General features: G+C 39.7%; 1 protein-coding gene and 1 pseudogene across 3 annotated transcripts in view; one reads left to right on the top strand and one right to left on the bottom strand.

The window, feature by feature from the left end:
* The first annotated feature begins 557 nt into the window (after positions 1–557).
* CDC7 (cell division cycle 7) overlaps positions 558–12,594 on the top strand; it is a 29,520-nt gene continuing 17,483 nt past the window's right edge. For all 3 annotated transcript variants that reach the window (XR_016237187.1, XM_070078052.2, XM_051857522.3), the window contains exons 1-4: positions 558–696; positions 1,318–1,490; positions 10,975–11,058; positions 11,371–11,506. Coding sequence is in view for 2 of the 3 variants with exons in the window: in XM_070078052.2 (XP_069934153.1) it covers positions 1,376–1,490; positions 10,975–11,058; positions 11,371–11,506 (335 nt within the window). In the remaining variant the exon portion in view is untranslated. The remainder of the gene's footprint in view (positions 697–1,317; positions 1,491–10,974; positions 11,059–11,370; positions 11,507–12,594) is intronic.
* On the bottom strand, positions 3,078–3,606 carry LOC100356206 (histone H3.3A-like; annotated as a pseudogene).

Below are 12,594 nucleotides of genomic sequence, written 5' to 3'. Positions count from 1 at the left end.
GGAGACCTAATCAAATATGCAAGAACAGTGTTCATTTACTCCTTCGTTTGTTGTGGCCACCACATGGGAATTTAGCTTCATAAAGGGATGGTGGTCTGTCTTGGTCCCATTGTAATTCCAGCCCCTCAAAATCTGTCGCACCTTAAGGCCAAAGAGTCAATATACTCTGAACTGCTGAGTGCCACTGTGCTTATTTCTACTGATTCAGTTGTAAAGAATCTAATTACATTTTCCGTTTGTTTTTAAGAAAAGTAGGGTACTCAAAAAAAATGAAGTAAAAAAAGGAGTCAAAAGAATGTACTTTTTATCCCTGGAGTGCCTAATGTCATAAATGGCCACAGTATACACGGATATGTCAGAATGCCGGATCTTGAGGTTTTTCTTTTTCTGAAGTACATTCTTTCCTGAAAATAAGGCTGGGCCCTTGGCCTACGGTTCACTCTGTAGTTTAGTAAAGGGTTATCCTGGCGTAACCGCTTTCTCAGGCGCCGCGATGCAGAGGCCGCCGCTTGACTCGTGCGCAAGCGCGCTGCAGCCGGTCCACGGCGCCGAGAGTTGTAGAGCGCGCGTGCGCCGGCAGAAGCAGCGAGGCGGGAAGTGTCGCGCAGGCGCGTTTGGCCAGCTCGCTAGGTTGGGAGCTCTTGGAGGCGGTGACCCAGCCACCTGGGAGCCCTAGAAGTCGAACTCCCTTAAACCGTGAGTTTCCGACTGTTTGTTCCATGGCGCGGGATTGTGAGGGATTAGAAACGAATTCCGGGCCGTGCCTTCGGTTTTGTCGCAGTGCTGCTCCCCGGCGGAGCCCTCCGACCTGCGGCGGGAAAGTCGCGCGCCTGCGCACTAAGCATCCCGTTCGGTCTCGCGTCGGGTGGGGGTGGGGGGGTCTTCGCCCGGCGCTCGCGGCCCTCCGCCGGCGCCCGCTAAGGAAGCCATTCATTGCCCCTTCCCTTCCTCCGTCCGGCGCTCGCGGCTACTATCTCCTCTGTTCTCCACCAGCTTGCGTGGCTCCCTGAACGAGTGTCCGGGCGCTCCCTTTCAGGGGTCAAACGATGTCTCCCTCCGTTGTCTTGCTCGGGACAAACCGTCCCGCGGCTCACGCACGCCCCCTCCCCCACGGCCCCGCTGCCCGCTGCCCGGGCCCGCGGCTGCTCGGGCTCCCCCGACTGGAAACGCTGCCTCCCGACCCCTGCTGGCGTTTCTGGACGGGGACCCTAGGGATGGTCACGGTTGGTTTTTTGGGGATTTGGACTTAGGGCGCGTTTTGAAGTGCCTGCCCCTTCGAGTGCTTGCTTCAGTGAGTGATTTCTTCACCCTCTCCAGTGCTCTCCCTGCGGCCATGACCCCCTAGCCGGCACCTTGGCATCCCACTTGTTTGGTGATGGAGGCGACATTGGAGATTCAGATGGAGGAGCCAATGGCCTTTTCTTCCTCCTGTGACCGGCTTCAGGCTGATGGCTCGTTAAAAAAACGTGAGCAGAATTTTAAACTGCCAGGTATGTGTAATTCCAATGACATACAGTTCCCAAAATGTGCGGGCAGCCATTCTGTATTTTCTGTTGCTTTTGGAAAAAATCACATTGACTCTTTAAAGTGAGTTGTATGTTGATTTAGGAGCATTTTACCAATCAGCAAAAGTTTCATAAGATATCTAGAATTAGATTGCATTTGAGCAGGTTTGGGGTCCAACCATGCCATTATACAGTCTAACTAATACTAAATACTGCTAACTTGAGTAAGACGTCAGAAGCCTGTTGATGCCCGGATGAGAATTTCTCTTCTACACCTGTTGGCCAGTCTCTCGTCATATTGCATTAAGCTTGGTTGGAAATCAACACTGAAGGGATCGTCACGGAAGAATTCCAAAGCAGAATTCAGTGGCAAAAATAAATATAACAAAAAATATATAAATATATATATAACAGTAACAAAGCAGTACATGTCATTGAACTTCATGAAGTGTTGTTTGACCATACCAAAGACCTTGAGGAGAGGCTCCAACAGCACTGTGTTTTGTACACTAAAATCTATACTTTCATTCCTGCTCCAGCACTGTATATGGTACATGGTGGGCATTTAACAAATATTTGTTAAATAGTGGAGTGTCTAGTTCTATTCTTTTTCTCATAAAGGTGTCTAAAACCTTTTCCATCTTGATCTTAAGTGAATTCAGTGCTTGTCCAAAAGATGTTAACTTTTACCTTTTATTCATGATACATACATAGTTTACACACTACAAAATAGATTGTAACCCCAGCCTTGAAAAATATATTGGATACTCTTCTTTCTGCCTAAAAACTAAACTCTTCTTTGGTATCAAAATGGGTACCCTTCTAGGTCTCCCTGTATTTGGTCATGAGAGTCACTGTTACCCCCATATCTACAGTTAAAACTCAGTGTTGTCTTCATTTTATGCCTTGTATTTACTCACCTATCTAGTCACCCAGCTTTGTCTTCCTTCTGTTTAATATGTATGGCATTGCATCTCACCACTCCCATTTCTAGCACATTAATTCATTTTTACACTTTGTTCCTAAAGTATAATGAAGTTCCCTGCTTAAACTGTTGGCTTTGACTTCTGTTCATCCTCCAGTTCATCTTGTACACTCCTACTGAAATAATCTTAAAATACATGGCTTTCATGAATGTGGTCCCTGTTCCTTCCTTATCAGTCATTGGATACAAAATCCAATCTAGTAATACAATAATGTGTTGTTTAACATTCTGTGTTTTCTTAAGTTCCCTTTAATTAAGTAGAATGTGTGGACAAATCTGACTTGTTTTAGCATTATGTTCAGGAGAATCCAACTCAGGCTATTCTGAAAATCTGTTAGGAAATAAAGAATGGAGTGAATTTTATTCCAAATATCAAAAGTTTTGTAGCTTTTTTTTTGTCCAGAAAAATTTAACAGGTTTATTTATAATTGTTATAAAGTTGAACTACTGAAACTTGTTCACTGAAACATTTTGACTTGCATTAATGCTTTACGTCCCCGCACTTATATTAAAAATCCACACACAAATGAAAATGGAAAAACTGCCAATACCTGATTTCTGTCCCCTATTTTCCACTCGCAGTCATATACTTAGGTACCTTTTGACCCCATGGGAAAAAATATCTAACGTTCAGAACTACCAATAACAGGAAGAAGAGAAAAAAAATTTTTTTGAGAATGAAATGTTTCCCGTCATAGTGGATTCTTAAGCACGTTCTCCACGTATGCGGCGTGCTAGCTGGATGTTTTTTTGGCATAATTGTTACACGTTTGGCATGGATAGCACACAGGTTGGTGTCTTCAAAAAGGCCAACCAGATAGGCCTCACTTGCCTCCTGCAAAGCACCAATAGCTGCGCTCTGGAAGCGCAGGTCTGTTTTGAAGTCCTGAGCGATTTCTCGCACCAGACGCTGGAAGGGGAGTTTGCGAATAAGAAGCTCAGTGGACTTCTGATAACGTCTGATTTCACGAAGTGCCACAGTACCGGGCCTGTAACGATGAGGTTTCTTCACCCCTCCAGTAGAGGGCGCACTCTTGCGAGCGGCTTTTGTAGCCAGTTGCTTCCTGGGTGCTTTACCACCAGTCGATTTGCGGTAGTCTGCTTTGTATGAGCCATGGTATAAAGACCTCCTTACTTACCCCCCTCCTCCTTCGGCTGGAGCTCGGCGAGCGAGAGGCGGCGCTGGCGTTAGAGAGCGATGGCCAAGTTTTGTAGCTTTTACATAACACATGGGACATTATAAATAGTACCAATGATAATTTATAAAACATGCCAAAATGTCATTCATGTGGTTCTTTTTAAAAATGACCCTTAGTAAAAGCTAAGGTTATATGAAAGGCGTAACTTCAGTAAGGAGTAAAGTTGATGAGGTCCAGGCACATCACTGTCTCATGATCTACTCTGACTGGCTTTCTCAATTAGATCAAGAGACAGTGATGTGCCTGGACCTCATTAACTTTACTCCTTACTGAAGTCATGTTTTTTATTGGATAGTGGAATTTTTATCTATCTATCTATATATATATATATCTTTGCATTCTTGGTAGCTAGCAATGTCGAATATAGTAAATGTTTGAAAATATTTGAATGACTAATTTAATACAAGGATATAAAGTTAAATTCTTAGTGTAATAGATGATTAGCTTAGCCCTTTGATTTGGGATACTTGTCACATTTTTCAAATTTTTCAAATTATATATACTTTTATTGAAGAAAATTAGGAAGTATAGCAAGCCAAAATAAGGAAATATTATCCAACTGTTTAAATATTGCCAGTGTTAACATTTTGTTTTGTATTGTGTATCCATATGGAGATAAAAAAATTAAATTGAAATTGGTATCAATTTGTTTCTAATCCATTTTTTGCTAAACATATCTTCAAACATTTCTTGTAAGTACTCTACAACTTAAGTTCCATTACCTAGTATGTTATAATTTATTTGACTTGTCTTGTTGGCCCTCTACATCAGTTTGCATTTTTTTCTATTAAGAAAAATGCTGCAGTGCACAAAGTACCTGGCATAGTATTAGGTCAAATATTTATTCTTGTTTCAGCGAGCTTTTCCCCCCATATGTATCTGCAATATGCCAAGCATACTGAGAAAAATCTTTTCAATGAAAAAATAAGCATAAACTACTTATAAACAATATATACATATATATTACTTATATATGAGTATATTTATAAATATATGTAATAGTAATGCATATTACATATATATTATTTATATATTTATACTTGTATACTGAGTGTATCCTTTGTACTGTATATTGTATGGATGCCCTTAACTTTTGCTTCTAAAATGTATTATAGCTACCATCTTGGATTTTCTGGAAAAAATCTGGTTTATACTTACTATTATAATGTAATTATTAGCACTTCCTTTCACTTTCAAGAGTATCGCAGTTGGGGTTAAATTATATGAGAAATCTTCAGAAAGTTCATGAGACATGCACATTATCTTTTAATTCCACTTTGACACAAATTTTTTGAATTTTTTAATTATTTTAATCATTGAATCATTTAACTTTTTAAGATTTTTTTTTTTTTTTTTTGAAAAGTAGAGTGACACATCTTTGATCCACTGGTTTACTCCCCAAATGGCTGCAAAGGCTGGACTGGGCCAGGCCAAACCCAGGAGTCTAGAATTACATCCAAGTCTCCCTTATGGGTGGCCCAAATTTGGGCCCAGATGCTTAGGCCATCATCTACTGTTTTCCCAGATTCTTTAGCCTAAAGTTGGATCAGACATGGAGCAGCGGGACTCCAACCAGCGCTCTGATAGGGAGTATGGGATGTCATGACAAGGAAGCAGAAAGTACAAAGGCTGTGAGATAGGAGTGTGCTCAGCATTCAAGAATAGCCAGGAGGCAGGAGGGACCAAAGTTGTGGTGCAGTGGGTTCAGCTGGCACTTGTGGCACTAGGCTTCGGTGTGGCCCAGCCCTAGCTGTTGTGGCCATTTGGGGAGTAAACCAAAAGATGGAAGATCTGATGCGTGGCTAGAAAGAGAAAGTGATGAGAGTAAAGTCAGTGATGTGAAGTGACTTTTATATGGAGTCAGATGGGAAACCATTAGAGGGCTTGAGCAAAATATATGACTATATATATAGTGACTTAGCTTTAATAGAATAATTGTGGCTGCTTTATTGCAAATGTAAGCAGGGGGTGTAGCTAAGGAAGTTGTTGGTATAATAAACCCAACTTGGATGTATTACATAGCAGAAAACAGCATTTACTTAAAATTTCAGAGCAGAAGCCTAGATTTTTGTGACTATGGTATGGGCATTTATATAGTTTTGTTGTTGTTGTTGTTGTTTTAGCACATCAGACTTTTCAGGGTCTTCTCTCAATCCTCAAAGTCTGTATTCATTTGTCTCTGTCTTTAAGATTTTCCACCTTTTGATATGAAAACCCTTTTCTTTTTACTCTGACCTTGCACTTCAGAATCTGAGGAATATTGCATTGTCTTTGTTGCCAGGAAATTTTATTGTTTAATCATGTCACAGCTTTCCATGGTGACAGGTAACCTTAATATGAAAATTTTTGAGTTTGTAAAGAAGTATATAGTATCTGAGTAGCAGTGTGCAAGCACATTAAGTTTACATGTTTACTTGTATGGTTTGTGCATTATAACATTTTCTTTTCTTTTCTTTCTTTCTTTTTTTTTTTTTAAAGATTTATTTATTTGAAAGGCAGAGTTACAGAGAGAGAGAGAGAAAGAGAGGTCTTCCATCCGATGATTCACTCCCCAGATGGCCGCAACGGCCAGAGCTGTGCCGATCCAAAGCCAGGAGCCAGGAACTTCTTCCAGGTCTCCCATGCAGGTGCAGGGGCCCAAGGTCTTGAGCCATCTTCTGCTTTCCCAGGCCATAGTAGAGAACTGGATCGGAAGAGGAGCAGCCAGGTCCCAAACCGGCGCCCATGTGGGATGCCAGCACCGCAGGCAGCGGCTTTCCCCACTATGCCAGTGCACCAGCCCCGTTTATAGAATTTTCTTATTACGTATATTTGCTTCTTATGATTTCTACCAGTTAACCAATATCTCTACTAATAACTGCAAACTCATGCTTATGCAAAAGGAAGTTCCAAAGTGTTGAACTCATAGAAGAACATCGACTATATTGTACTTGGAAGGTAAAGTTCATCTGATCCAGTACCTTTGTTGTATAAATGAAGAAACCAAAGTCTCGTGCTGTTTATGACAGGAGTTGAATCTAGATCTTTAGATTCCAAGTTTCCTCTGTATATCAATGCTGTCCAATAGAAGTTTCCCTGATAATGAAAATATTCCTGTACTGTCTCATGTAGTTAATACAACTGAGGAAAACAATTTTTAATTCTGTTTAATTGTAACTAACAAATAGCAACATGAAACTCTTGGACAGCAAGACTGTTATCAATAGAAAGCTTTCAGTATTATTAATCACATAAATATGCATATAAACACTTGGATACATTTAATAATAAACACTACAAACAGTGCTACAACATTTCCTCATGGGGCAGGCATGGTGGTATTGGGGACCCTAGTATCCCCTATCAGCGTACCCGGGATTGAGTCCTGGCTGTTCACTTCCAATCCAGTTTCCTGCTCATGCCCCTGGGAGGTAGCAGATGATGGTTCAGGTCCCTGAGCCCCTGCCACCCATGTGGGTGACCCAGATGGGGTTCCAGACTCCTGGCTTCAGTGTGGCACAGCCTCAGCTGTTGGGGCATTTGGGGATAGAACCAGCACATGAATGATCTCTCCTGTCTCTCTGCCTTTCAAGTGAATAAATAAAACTTCTTGAAGTGTTGTTATTTTTAAACCCCCGAAAATCACCATTATTTTATGTTCACATCAGAAATGCTTCCAGTTAGAGTATGTCACCATGTTTTCTTATCGCTCAGAATTTTTTTGCACCAAAATAAACTTAAGGGTTAAGTGAATGCTCTGATTTTCTTCAAGTCACTGACACCTATTCACAGTTTTGATGCTGACAGTTATAAAATGCATCCCAATTCCAGGGCTTGTATAATTGTCTTAGAACCAAAGAAATGGGATATCAAATAGAACATACTATTTTAATACCTATTTATGGTACTTTTCCTTTGATGCTATGGAATTTGAAGCTGACTGGAATTGATACTCATTAGGAAAGATTGTAATTAACTATGGTAACTGTGACTGTTAGAAAGTTGTTTTGGCTTCCAGAGTAAAGTACTATTGTAGTTGGTAAGTAAGGTAACTAATAACTGTCTTTGGCTTCATTCTGTAGTGATTTCTAAACTTTCTTTTTACAGCTCTCAATGCCCATAATGATATCAGTGATTCATTTATTCAACAAACGTGTCAGGCACTGTTCCAACTAGGAGCTGAGAATACTATGGTGAACTATATAGAAAGGGAATCTGTATGGCTGGAGCTTGTGTTCTAATAGGAGGAGACAGACAGTAAATAAATAACAGTGGAATAACAGTGAACAGGGTAATGGAAGGAATGGAAGGAAAGCTAATTTAAATAGGATATCAGAGGAGACTGACACTTGAGCTAGCCCATAGCTCCAACAGTATGAACTGTCACTGTCATTTATTTAATATATACTGTGTGCCAGTTGTGTAAAAAGCTTTAACACATAGATAGTCCCAGGCATACGAAGCTTCAACTTAAAATTTTCCAGCTTTATAATTTTTGGCTTTATGTTAGTGTGAAAATGATATGTGTTCAGTAGAAACTGTAGTTTGAATTTTGATCTTTTTCCAGGCTAGTGATAGGCAATATGATACTCTCTTGTGATGCTATGCAGTGCATCAAGCTGCAGCTCCCAGTTGCCAGGAGGCCACACAAATAAACAGCTGATACTGTATAGGATGTGTGGGGAATGTCCAGCCCACAAGCTGCCTGCAAAATCATTTGGTCTAGCCCTGCCAAGGCAGCTACAGGCGGAACTTGAAATTCTATAAATCTATAGCAGGCTAATTTGTAAGTTAATGATTTTGTATGGCTCCCAAATGATGTTGTAAATATACAAGTGGTCCATGGCAGAAAAAGGTTCCCCACCTTCACTTTACAATGTACTTTGTTGATAAGCTGTGATGTTTGGTAGGTTAGATGTATTAAATGCATTTTCAGTGTAAGATACTTTCAGTTCACAGTGGACTCATCAGGACATAACCTCAGTGTACATCAAGAGGCATCTGTACTTATGGTATTTAATCCTTAAAGTATTGCAGTGGCATTGGCACCATTATTACTCCTTTTTGTAGATGGAGAAACTAAGGTTCAGAGAAGCCGTGTGCACAAGGAGGGTCATGCTGGCTAATAAATACTGGAGCCTGAATTCTAACACCCCCCAACCCCACTCTACCCACTCCTAACTGATGCACGTAATTGCTGTGTTACATTGCCTCTTGTGTTGAAATCCATGAAAGTCTTTGTCCAGTATACCTGTGAAATATGACATGGAAAGGTTGGGGTAATTTCACTTCTTCCCATTTCCATAGATGGGTAAATACAGAAGAAATGACATTGGACCATGTCTTTTTGGCCTATTATTTAGTCTCTAGCTCAAAATAATTTCTCCTCCCCTTTAATCCCAACCTCTATTTAAAAGTTTCCAGTGGCTTTTGTTTGTATTCTCTGCCCTTCCCTTCCCCAGCTGTGTTGTATTTCATTCTCTCCTTGCCCTCCTCCATTCCCTAATCATGTATTTCTTTTTCCATTTCTGTGTCTTTACATACATAACGTAGCTCCTTCCTAAACTGTCTTCCACTTTTGCTACTTGGTGAATACTGCAGAACACAGCTTAACTCTGACCTGAAAACTTCTGGTACTTTCAGAAGTGTTTGTTCTCTGCCCCCACCCTTCTATTTAGTCAAATATAGGTTCTTCTATTACAGTTATCATTGCATTCTATTACCATTACCATTGCATTAAGGGTGATAATGGCTGTCTTTACTAGACTGAGCTCCTAGAGAACAGTGGCGTACCACTTTTGTTCATTTTTTTAAATATGTCCATTGATGAGCGTTTTTCAAAAGTGTATTAAATGAATGAGTCTGTAGGCAGCAGCAGTACTTCTGTGAAATTGGGTAAATGATTTAACTCCCCGAGAAATGGTTTCTTAATCTGAAAAATCAGGATAATAATTCCTGTTCTGCTAAATCACAGAAATTGAACAACTGAAAAGATAATGCATGTAAGAGTGCTTTGAAAATGTCTTGTCTGTTATACTTTGTGGCATATTATAACTTTTTTTTTTTTAATTTGACAGGCAGAGTTAGAGAGAGACAGAGAGAAAGGTCTTCCTTCCGCAGGTTCACCCCCCACATGGCCACTACAACTGGCGCACTGTGCCGATCCGAAGCCGGGAGCCAGGTGCTTCCTCCTGGTCTCCATGTGGGTGCAGGGGCCCAAGCACTTGGGCCATCCTCCACTACCTTCCCAGGCCACAGCAGAGAGCTGGACTGGAAGAGGAGCAACCGGGACTAGAACCCGGCACCCATATGGGATGCCAGCACTGCAGGTGGAGGATTAACCAAGTGAGACACAGTGCTGGCCCTGGCATATTATAACTTAAAATAGCTTGGCCTAAATATGGTAATAAAAATCTTGGGCCTTTAGATATATTATTACCTCCCATTGTTTTAACTATGTATATTTTTGTAAAGAGCTGATACTGATTTAAAAGTAGCAGTTTACATGAACTTCAGTAGACCTCTGAATTCAGTACATAAGACATTTCCAAGCCTGTAATATTTTTTTTTATCCTTGGGGGAGAGTTTTCAAGAACATGGTATTGCATCCTGCCATGCCTTCTGGTGATCACAGCACAGATTGTTCAGTTATTTTAATTTACGTTCTTCATTGTGCTGTATTTTATGTAATAACAGTGTATATTCATATAAATTCAGTGTAGTAGAAATTTGGTGTATTTAGTTCTGGGACTGTCATTTTTGTTACTTCAAGAAATATGTATGGGCTGGGATTGTGGTATACCAGGTTAAGCCTCCACCTGTGACACTAGTATCCCATATAGGCCCCGGTTCATGTCCTGGTTGCTCCACTTCTGATATAGCTTCCTGCTAATGAGTCTGAGAAAGCAGTAGAAAGATGGCCCAAGTCCTTACACTTCTGCCACTCACATGGGAGACTCAGATGAAGCTCCTTGTTTCTGGCGTCAGCCTGGTCTAGCCCTGGCTAATGTAACCAACTGGGGAGTGAACCAGCAGATAGAAGCGCTCTCTTGCTCGCTCGCTCTCTCTTGCTCTCGCCCTCTCTGTCTCTCCTTTTCTCTATGTAACTCTGTTTTTCAAATAAATAAATTAAGAAAAAAGTATAAATTATAACAACTTTATAGAGTTTTAGTTATAATTTTGAGATTTATTAAAACTTTTCATTTGTAATACTCATATCTTAAAGTTTATCTCTTTGAGTTTTTTTAATTTAAGTTATAAAAAAACTCTCCTTGATTGTAACCATAAATTTTTGTTTCCTTGATAGGTGTTAAAAAGGATATTGAGAAGCTTTATGAAGCTGTTCCACAACTTGGCAATGTGTTTAAGATTAAGGACAAAATTGGAGAAGGTAATTTGGGGGTAAACTTTCTTATCTGTGTAAGTTCTTTTCCCTTTTCCTTGAGCAATTTTGATTTTCATTATTTTTAAATTGAAAAATATACTGCTTTTTAAATATTATGACCATGATTATATTACTAATTATGGTAATAGATTTTCTTTTTTTCCTCCTGGGAAGAATGAAAATGTAACTGATATTTACAGTAAAATGAACACGCCTGTTTTAATCTAATACCATTACAATTTCTTTGGTATATTTTAGCATTTTTTCATTAACATCTTAAAACCAAATACTGAAAAACCTAATAAATTGTTTTTATAGGCACTTTCAGCTCTGTTTATTTGGCCACAGCACAGTTACAAGTGGGACCTGAGGAAAAAATTGCTCTGAAACACTTAATTCCAACAAGTCATCCTATAAGAATCGCTGCTGAACTTCAGTGTCTAACAGTGGCTGGGTAGGCAATTTAAAGACATTTTAATTGTACTGACCATGTGACTTGCAATATTTTAAAGTAGATGAATAGGGCTGATGAGATTGTACATGAATCAAGCTTATTTTTTTAGTTAGGTGTTTGTGATTTACTAGCACTTTTTTCAACCTTGCAAAGATTAATTAAGTTTATATTCTTTTAGAGTGGATTTCCTTTGAGCTCAGTTTGGCTTCCTGTTCTTTCACCACTTAGTTAATATTCCTGCCAAATCATAAACTTTGGTATCCATGGTTTATATTTTTTTTAATGTGGTAATCTGGTATTTCACATCTACCTAACTTTGGATGGACTCATCTCATATTTTGATGAGAATAACAGAATTACCTCTCTGATAAATCATTTCTATCAACATATGGACGCAATCTAATATCTAGTGGCTTCTGAACTTTCCTCTCTCGTCCAGTTGCTCCATTATTTCTTTGCTCTCTTTTACTCTTCCTCAGATACTATTCTGCATTTCCATATGACTTATGGTAATGATTTCCTAAAGGATGTGTCTAGTCTAAGGTCTTTTAACTGCAGATATTTCCAAATGGATGCTTGATAAATACCTCAAACCTAATGTGCCAAAAAAGCAAAAATTTTTTTAAGAAAATACTATTTTTTAAATACTAAATACTATTTTTTGACTTTTCTAAATATTTTTTCCTAAATACTATTTATTTGAAAGGCAGAGAAATATCTTCCACTCACTGGTTCACTCGTCAAGTGCCTGTAACAGCCATGGATGGGCCAGGCCAAGCCAGCAGCCTGGAACTCAGTATAGATCTCACAGATGGATGACAGGGACCCAGCTACTTGACCCATCACCTGCTGCCTCACTACCTTAATCCAAGGCTAGACTACTACTCTTGCCTGTGTCTTTTGTGCCCCCTTATCCTATCTTCATACAGTCGTCAGAGTGAGCTTTATATTCTGTAACATAATTTAGACAATGTGAGTTCTGCCACCTAAAATTTTTCTGTGGTTTCCTAATATAGTTTAAGGGAAAAGAAGTCATTCCTTTATCATGCCGGTCTTCCCGACTCTTCCCTGTGCTCCGGTTTCTTTAG

The sequence above is a fragment of the Oryctolagus cuniculus genome, chromosome 7, assembly GCF_051225735.1.
Source record: "Oryctolagus cuniculus isolate XC-2025 breed Fujian yellow rabbit chromosome 7, ASM5122573v1, whole genome shotgun sequence".
Classification (NCBI taxonomy): Eukaryota; Metazoa; Chordata; class Mammalia; order Lagomorpha; family Leporidae; genus Oryctolagus; species Oryctolagus cuniculus.
This window is presented reverse-complemented; position numbering and strand designations above follow the sequence as displayed.